The following is a 9,935-nucleotide window of genomic DNA, read 5'->3' as shown; positions in this document are numbered from 1 at the left end:
ACTAACTGGAATATTTCATTAAATTTGTATAAATAAATCTTTACTTTTGCTATCGATGGAGCACATATGCTTAGTGTTACAGTGGTTTTACTTAGAGCTCTATAGAAATATCCAACATGGTGACCATGCTGCTTAGTAATTAACCTCAAATAATGAACAATGCATATTTGCTTCACAGATATGTAGTGCTATTGAAAAAAACATTTATAGTTGTGTCGGCTTGATAAAAGAACTTTCAAGAATCAAAATGTGTAAATCCTGACAGTTCCCATGGCAATACCCTTTGATAAATAATGAATAACCTATATAGATTCCAGCTGACATTTGTAATTTCTATTACAATGATATCGGGCTGATATGATTAGAAAATATAGCAATTCATTTGAATTGCTTTTAATCTGGTATTCAAAAATCTTATCCAATGTTCATACAGGCACTTTTCAGCAACAAACATTTATGGGTAGTTGTAAATATAATAATCTTAACCAAAACAAATTGAAAATGTCTCAACAATTATCAACAACATAATCACAATTGTCCATTCCTGATTAAATATAATGTAAACAAAAATCAGACAAGTGTCGACAGTTTGTCATTTGCCTCTGTTAAAGAATTTGGTCGAACCTGATGGTTTGTCATGTGGGGAGGGTGGCCGTCAGTGTTGTTATACTTGTATATCTCATGACTTGCCCTGACCGGGCCATTCTTGACTTGGGATGGAGAACCACAACGGTTGGACGAGGCGGCACGTAGACGATGCCGAACTTCTTCCATAGAAGGGTCTGTAGCTTGTAATGACAAGTTTGTTTGGGAAGGCATGGCATGAAAACTGTGACGATGTGATGCTTGCTTTCCCTGCGAAAAACCAGTGCGACCTTGACCTTGGAAGAGTTTATAAATGTCAGACGATGGTGCAAAAAGTGCCCTTCCATTTTGCAATGCCATTTCTGATGTTGCCCGGAACTGATTGGACAGTTTAGGTGTTTCATCGATCTGGACGGTGTTGTTGTTTGTCAGATTACGACTATCCACCTCAAACTTGGAGTGCATCAAATGTACATCACTACAGTCCCATGAGTAACGGAAATCTGGTTTGCGGGTGTTTTGATGGGAAGAGTTTTTGGGTCTCCGCATGACCACTTGACCCGTGTGAGGGGCTGACCTTATGTCATGTGCCAGATTAGGCATAGAGTACATGTGGTTGGGATACTTGGTTAAGTTGGCTGGAGGAATATCCCCAGACGGGCCATAATTAACACTGTCACCATGCAAATGGGGTCGTGGCCTTGAAGCCAAATTAGACACATCGCCATTACAATTTCTGGAATCTTGTTCTCGGGTATCCGCCTCCGAACGTCGGAATGCATCTGTTCCACTGATGGGGATGTTTTCCATCTGGGACACAGAGTGCCGATGAGTATCAATACCATCACTTCTTCGTCGGTTGGAATTAGTAGAACCTTGACCAATTTTCACAGGCACAGCTCGAAATATTCCCTCTTGTGCACTCCAGCTACTTTCCTCCATGAACATTTTACGTTCTGCATCATTTGTATGTTTTTGCTTGTATCCTGTTTGCTCAGTCCTTCCAGGATCACCATTGAACCTTAGTTCCGGATTCCTCAAGTCATATCTGGTGCCTTCAACAGCAAAACTACCAGGTTCCTTAACAAATGTATTCTGGTCATTAACATATGACCTTTGACTTTCACGGAATCGATGTTCATGTACATAGTCATTTGACCTGTGGTCAGGTACCTTTCTAGGGTCACTGCTGTAAGGCACTTGCTGATTGGTGCTTTCTGGACCCCCTGTTGACTCCTCTTCCTGAATTGTTGTCAATGCACGCAACTTTTCCATTAGAGAATTGTCTTGCTTTTCCACCGGTTGTGATTTTTTCTTTGCAATAATGTTCTGACGGGTGCCAACAACTATCCGTCCATTACTGGGAATTTGTTGTGATCGTGCATTCACATTTAAATTCTTTTGCATGCTACCCTGACTAGATGAACTTTCTGATGTCAATAAGGATGACAAGCTTGATGACAAGGGAGATGATAGAGAGGCAGTAGTGTTTGTCCGACTGTCAGTGCCATAACCTTCATCATTTAGGAAATCTTCATCAGGATTTTTATGACCATTGTTGTTGGTGTAGTCACAGTGTTGGTCAATAAAACCGTCTGTCGGGTAATTGTGTGTAGTCTGCTTCATGTGTGGATTCTTACCACTTTTCTGCTGTTCATATTCCATGAAACTATTCTTTATTCGTTCTTTGTTTCTGTTTTCTTCTTCAGTTGTCATCATTATCATCGTATCCGATGATGACTCACTTTTTATACTCTTTTCACTTGCCGAGTCAACTAGCAAGTCCAGTGGATCAAACTTCTCCCACAGTTCTTGTGTTGTTTCTGGAGTTATGTGTTTTAATGGTGGTGAAAACAGAGCATTGGAATTATCAAATCCAAAGAATCCTTTGGGAGATTCCTTATCCCATATTCGATCATGTTTTGTTACATTCAGCCTCGTCAAAGGCTGAGGTTCGGGTGATGTCTGCATAGTTACCTCCCCTTGACCTCAGATCTTCACACAAAATATTTCCACAGAAATTCAGCATGTCGGCAGACTTTGAATCCAAGAATTACATGGTCTTACCAATACAAAGCACAATCACAATAATCTTGCAAATGCAACTGTTGATATACACAGAACGCTTTCAAATATTGTAACCACTCAATAAACAACAGTTACTGGTGAATGTTATCATTCACTTCTCAGGAACAACAATATTCCAGTGTTGATTATCAGTCATGTGATCATCGTATCCAATCAGAGGCTGCTGCACATCAGCTGGGAAAGTTCCTGAAATGACATAGAGGCACAACTGTATGTTGGTAAGAATTCAAAACATACTTTGGTGACGCAATTATTAGATAGACAATAAGTGAAACATCATGCAACTCTGATACCAAGGCTTCATCTTGATTGACAAAACTTGATTCTTACAGGAAATCCAGTTAGTGATTGAGTGAGTGAGTTTTATGCTGAACTCAGCAATATTCCAGTAATATGCCGGCAGTCTGTAAACAATCAAGTCTGGATCAGACAATCCAGTGATCAACAGTATGAGCACCGTTCTGCAACTGGGATACGATGACATGTGTCAACCAAGTCAGCGGGCCTCACCACCTGATCCTGTTAGTCGCCTCTTACGACAAGCATGGGTTACTGAAGATCAATTTTAACACGGATCTTCACGGGTAGAGGGTCCAGTTAACATGGTACAATGAATACACCTCTAAAATCTACTCCAGACCAAACCATAGACTGTGACCACCTTCCATACCCTCTGACAACAGTCTGTGAGTAGAGGAAGTTGTAAGGTACGGCGGACATTTTATGAGTGTCACAAGGAGTTAGTCTGGGTTACATTGTAACAAAAGCATACTACAGTAAACAATATAGTCTAGGGGAGATAAACCAATGATGAATATTATGAGCAATGTTCCAAGGTCAAGACATGCATGTACACACTTATACCAACAATTCCCTCATCTTAAAATCTAAGCTGCCAAACCAAATGAACATTTGCCAGTGGTAAGTGATCCACTAATTAATGCCCCCTTGCCACACACTGATAACGACCAGGGAGATTGGTTCATCAAAGCTACTAATGAGTGCACAGAGTGGATAGATAAATCTCCTAACAAACCAGCTTGAGACTCCAGTAAGGAGATTGTCCAATCAGAAGCTTCCAGCCAACAATGGAAGCAGGAAGCAAAGCAGCAGAACTCTGATATCAAGGAATGCTTGAAAACATATCAAGATCCCCTGAAAGACCAACACGTCAATGTTAGCTGACACCATTGTGGTTAAGGAGCACAACATACAGAACCCTTGTTGATTTCACACGATAAGGGGCAATATCAAAACGTTTTCTTGTAATCTTGGTGGCAGTCACATTTGACACATTTGACCACTTCCAACACTTTCTGCTCTCTTGACGCCTTACACATAACCCTGGTGTAACCACTCACACATAGCCATAGTCTGATTTGTCACTCATAGCCAAAGTCTTTCCTCTCACATATTGCCTTGGCTAGATCGCTCACACACATGGTCCTGCTCTAACATCTCACACATAGACCTAGTGTAACATCAGACACATGGTCCTGGTGTAACATGTCACACATGGTCCTGGTGTAACATGTCACACATAGACCTAGTGTAACATCAGACACATGGTCCTGGTGTAACATGTCACATGGTCCTGGTGTAACATGTCACATGGTCCTGGTGTAACATGTCACACTGTGATTGCCCTGGTGTAACAGGTTACAAATAGCATTGGTGTAACAATTACTAACATCAGACACATAAATGGTCCTGGTGTAACATGTCACATATGGTCATGGTGTAAATTAATATGAAATTGTCATGTGAGTACTTGAATGTGCACCAATCTATCTGAAATACTATGGCCAAGACGATGAAGTCATGGAAGTCGTAGAGAGACACTACGGTCTTTGTACAACATGAGGTTTTCTCAGGCCTCCGTGTGATGTAGGTGATAGGCAGGCTTTGTATATCTTAGAGCCAACTTCTGAAATCTTGGGTGATGAAGCTGTCAGATTGAATGATGATAAAGGTGTGTTCTGACTGGCATGTTACACGTGTAATAGTTTCATACAAGCAGATGCTTCATGACATCTCTCACTAATACCACAAGCAACACAGAAATAAGCCTGACTGAACAACTTGGCGTGGGCAGTATGGGAAGACAGGGAAACAGTGTTTCAGTACAACCCTAGACTAGCCCTTAGTCTCTGAATATATTTAATTTTGATTGTAACAAATAAATCCATTTAAATTGAAAAGGAATCCAAGGGAGACCAGAGATTCACCTGAACCTGGAGAAATCTAGACTTGCTTCATTTAGGGCTTTAGCATTGCAGGGAGGGCTGGCAGTAGGGAACATAATGAGGTTCAGGGACTGTGAGACAGAGTAGTACAACCCCAACAGGCAGCCCACAACATGTGTGGTAACATCCCAGTTAATGCTTTCAATGCTTACATACACCTCTGACTTGATTAAATGCAATCAATCCATCTACTTTGATAAATGGTATCATTTTCTATGAGATGTCTGTGTCCTCAACCATTGGCCTGCCATGTCTAGTCCAGCACATTATGTCAGGTGAGGTGTAGCCTTGCTCCAAGGCTGTACTTACGATAAATCCAGACCATTGGTGTACAGTGTTTCTATACTTACATACGCAAGTGTAGATAAGCAAGAGTCAGACTGTTATAGGGACAACTTGTTCTGATTATTTATATTATCTAGAAATCATGATTTAGACTAATATCTATTACTCAGTATGTATTTACTTTTGCCAAATGTATGTATTATGGGCCTTGGGCCTAAATTACCGATTAAACCTGCCTGTCTGTCTGTCTGTCTGATTTAGACTAATATCTATTGCCTCAGAGACTGGTGGAAGTCTAGGTAAGATGCAGGTGAACAGACCTAGCTGCTTGTGAGGATACATTATAGTGGCCCAGCAAGCAGTCCAACAGAGACTGTTCATGCAGTACTTTTCTAATGCATCATATTATATAGGTATTTGTATCTTCAAACATGTGTCATCCCAGTGGTTCAGAAAAGAGAACATGTTACAGCACCATGTCACTGACCCATAAACACAATACAAGGGACATTATCATATTCATCCATTCGTTAGAAAATCACAGTTTCAGATGCAAGTCATGCTTCGCAGTTTCACTTCAAAGTTTATTGTCAAGTGTGTTTCCACATCACGCTTTTCAATAGAGAGGGACAGTAAACCAACGAGCTCTCACAGGAAACAGGTGACGTCTTAACTGAGAAGTAATGGACAACATACCTTCAGTGAATGGCTTCCCAAGCTGGAGTGTTGATGCCAGTGTATGTACATATTATGTGCACAACTCAGTAGAGCACAACACATGTTATCTAACAGATAAACACCCAAACCTCTTCTGATGGTTACATCTCTCTTCCCTGTGTTTCAACTCCAGATAATGTATGTTGGGCCTCTGGAGGGCCTGTTTGAAGATAATGTACTCCAATACAAAAGACAGAAACCTGCTAAAACTTTCCATCAACATCTCATCTAGGAAATATGCTTTTGCTGCCATGCCTCTTGCCACCCAGTGTGTCAGCGGTAATGAAGCTTGTAACAGGCTTTGACCGGCCAGCAAAAACACCTTCTCCACCTGTGACCTGACAGGTGAAATCCACACACGAACATTTCACTAACACCAGGTATGGGGAATTCTCCAGCCTGTCTTCAAGCATGACTGAGCGCCTCTATTGCAAGGATGGCCCTGGGAAAATCTATACCAAATAATAGCTGTCATTGTCTCTCGCTCACCTCCTATTTCAACAATTGTCGTCTTTTCACAGCCATCAATTAAAATTCCGCAGTCTTTGTTCTTGCTCTGTAGGTCAACAGGCAAGTGAGTTTTGAGATGGTCGGAAGACATCCCTTCAAAGATGATGCTGTTTATTTTTTGCAGCCATTTTTTGAACTGTCAATGTTTTCTTTGTAGCTGTTTGCCAACATGTGTGTAGGTGACAGGTTGAACGCTGTTCCCTGGTGTCGGTGAACGGAAGTATCAAGTCAACTGTTGTATGAATGAGACACAAGGTTCTATCCCATATGACAAGAAGAAAACAATAACACACGTATCTCCAATACATCATAAATTATTGCAGAAAATCAGTCTCTCAATACCAGGTTTAGCTAGTTATCACCTGAAGAGTTAAAGAGTTGTCTGTGAAGATGTCTGGTGCTTATGTCTCCTCATGGTAATATGGCCGTCTGCTGCTATGAACATGCTGAGTAAGTGATGGGCTTTGAAATTGCAGCAATACTTTACTGGGCATGTCTGGATGATTGGAAGTGGACTATGTACCGGCCTACCAAAGAAAACATTCCCACTGTGCAGAAATACGCAGTAAAGTCCACATTAATCATGGAAATAGCAACATAAACATAATACCTCGCTACTGAAATAGTAAAAACGGTAACTATACATCGCTAAACCTGGATAGAAAAACGAAGAGCCTGCAACTTGCGCATGTGCTTGGACATGGAAGAGGAAGCCTCGACCGCATGTTGATATTTTCCAGCTTGGACAAAAGTTACATTCCCTTTTAAGTATTTCTGTTGTGTTATTTGGCATTTATCATCATCATACTTGTGTGCACACTTGTTTAGTTTACTTTCCATTCGTATGAAAATGATTGACAGCAATTATTTGGACATATTCAATACCTTTTCTACGCAAGGCGATTCACGGTTGCTCAGAAATTAGAAAGAAGCGCATGCGCAGTAGAGGTCAAAGTTTGCTGATCTAAAAATGTTGCAGTTTCATAGTCTTCCGTTGCCGTTTTTACTGTTTCAGTAGCGAGGTATTATGTTTAAGTTGCTATTTCAACGATTAATGTGGACTTTTCTGCGTTTTTCTGCGCAGTGGGAAAGTTTTCTTTGGTAAGCCTGATGTACTCATCTGATGAAAAATACCTTTGTATGACAACTGCTGATATATCAACCAACCAGCCAAGAAACACCTCAGTGGGAAATAGGTAATGTCACATGGTTAAATGATACCTAGCACCCCAAGCAACTTCACGTTCAGGTAACTGCTGACTACCCATATTACATAAAACATACTTCTAGGTCAGTCGAATAATCTACAGTGCACAGTTGTCTGCATGGTGCTGGTACCCTCACCGGTATTACCCACCACATTACATAAAGTACCATTTCATCTATTTCAACAATAATGATGCAGGAGTCTGTCTACAGTTTCCTGAAGATACATAGGATAACTAAACACTGTCAAGAAGTATATTAGTTTATAATCTTATTTACCTAGATTTTTTATTTCAGAATGATTTAATCTAATTTATTATTGCTACAGAGACATGGTGCAACGAAAAACAACACTATATCAAATTAATTAGAAGAGATAATGTTTCACCAACATAAAATACAAGTTCCATATGCAGCATCCAGCTATAACATCTAGCTACAACAGGCGTCTGCCACGGATTGCTACAAAGTATTGAAGATCTTCCTCCACAAATGGCAAGCAGCTGGACTCCCTGGGAGAAGATGTCTACGGCTGAGTGGTCAGATTATTCGTGATATTGACCAGTGGCCATTAAGAAGGTAATTATAACCTCGTATTCCTCCCATTCACTGCCTCCATCTGCCAGATGTACATTCCGTCCATCCAACACATCACACCATTAAACTATGTTAGCGCACACATTACAATTATCCTCCTACATTTTCATCACAGTTATGTGAACACATTCAGATAATTACCTTGTATACCTACTGTGAAAGTAAAATAGACACAAAAATAGCACCTTACAACTGACTCAACACTCACTGTGGAGTATCTGTTAATGATAGGACTCACTCACATCAAGGCAAGGTGTCAAGAGTAATGATTTTATATCACATTTTTAAAGTATTTTCAGCCAGATTGAAGAAGCAGGTCATGGTTTATGTTTGATTTGGAGATCTGTGTACTTCATGGGATATGTCTGTCCACCAACTTTGTAACTGGACAAGAGTCATATCAAATCTACTTGTTAATCCTGTACCTATCCTGTGTACCCACCCATCCTGTATCTGGTGCCATGTGCCATGTTAATCCTGTATCATGTTAATCCTGTACCTATCTCTGGTGCCATGTTAATCCTGTATCCTGAACCTATCTGGTGCCATGTTAATCCTGTACCTATCTGGCACCATGTTAATCCTGTACCTATCTCTGGTGCCATGTTAATCCTGTACCTATCTCTGGTGCCATGTTAATCCTGTACCCATCTGGTGCCATGTTAATCCTGTACCTATCTCTGGTGCCATGTTAATCCTGTACCTATCTGGTGCCATGTTAATCCTGTACCTATCTCTGGTGCCATGTTAATCTGGTGCCATGTTACCTATCTCTGGTGCCATGTTAATCCTGTACCTATCTGGTGCCATGTTAATCCTGTACCTATCTGGTGCCATGTTAAATCCTGTACCTATCTCTGGTGCCTGTACCTGTATCTGGTGCCATGTTAATCCTGTACCTATCTGGTGCCATGTTAATCCTGTACCTATCTGGTGCCATGTTAATCCTGTACCTATCTCTGGTGCCATGTTAATCCTGTACCTATCTGGTGCCATGTTAATCCTGTATCTATCTCTGGTGCCATGTTAATCCTGTACCCATCTGGTGCCATGTTAATCCTGTACCTATATCTGGTGCCATGTTAATCCTGTACCTATCTCTGGTGCCATGTTAATCCTGTACCTATCTCTGGTGCCATGTTAATCCTGTACCTATCTCTGGTGCCATGTTAATCCTGTACCTATCTCTGGTGCCATGTTAATCCTGTATCTATCTCTGGTGCTGGTGCATGTTAATCTGGTGCCATGTAATCCTGTACCTATCTCTGGTGCCATGTTAATCCTGTACCTATCTGGTGCCATGTTAATCCTGTACCTATCTGGTGCCATGTTAATCCTGTATCTCTGGTGCCTATCTCTGGTGCCATGTTAATCCTGTACCTATCTCTGGTGTATCTATCTCCATGTTAATCCTGTACCTATCTCTGGTGCCATGTTAATCCTGTACCTATCTGGTGCCATGTTAATCCTGTACCTATCTCTGGTGCCATGTTAATCCTGTATCTCTGGTGCCTATCCTGTACCCATCTGCCATGTTAATCCTGTATCTATCTCTGGTGTCATGTTAATCCTGTACCTATCTCTGGTGCCATGTTAATCCTGTACCTATCTCTGGTGCCATGTTAATCCTGTACCTATCTCTGGTGCCATGTTAATCCTGTACCTATCTCTGGTGCCATGTTAATCCTGTACCTATCTCTG

General features: G+C 41.0%; 1 protein-coding gene across 4 annotated transcripts in view; it reads right to left on the bottom strand.

The window, feature by feature from the left end:
• The window catches only part of LOC124279704, a 44,711-nt gene continuing 34,776 nt past the window's right edge, over nt 1-9,935 (bottom strand). For 3 of the 4 annotated variants that reach the window (XM_046715541.1, XM_046715542.1, XM_046715543.1), the window contains one exon: nt 1-2,859. In XM_046715541.1, coding sequence (XP_046571497.1) covers nt 571-2,556 — 1,986 coding nt within the window. In that variant the 5' untranslated portion in view covers nt 2,557-2,859 and the 3' untranslated portion in view covers nt 1-570. Of the gene's footprint in view, nt 2,860-5,900; nt 6,083-9,935 lie in introns of those variants that run through there. The other variant, XM_046715544.1, reaches the window with a different exon arrangement.

Source organism: Haliotis rubra, unplaced genomic scaffold (genome assembly GCF_003918875.1).
Source record: "Haliotis rubra isolate DU_JTF1 unplaced genomic scaffold, ASM391887v1 Scf255, whole genome shotgun sequence".
In the NCBI taxonomy this organism is placed as follows: domain Eukaryota; kingdom Metazoa; phylum Mollusca; class Gastropoda; order Lepetellida; family Haliotidae; genus Haliotis; species Haliotis rubra.
The sequence above is the reverse complement of the archived record's forward strand: the minus strand, read 5'-3'. Positions and strand labels throughout refer to the sequence as shown.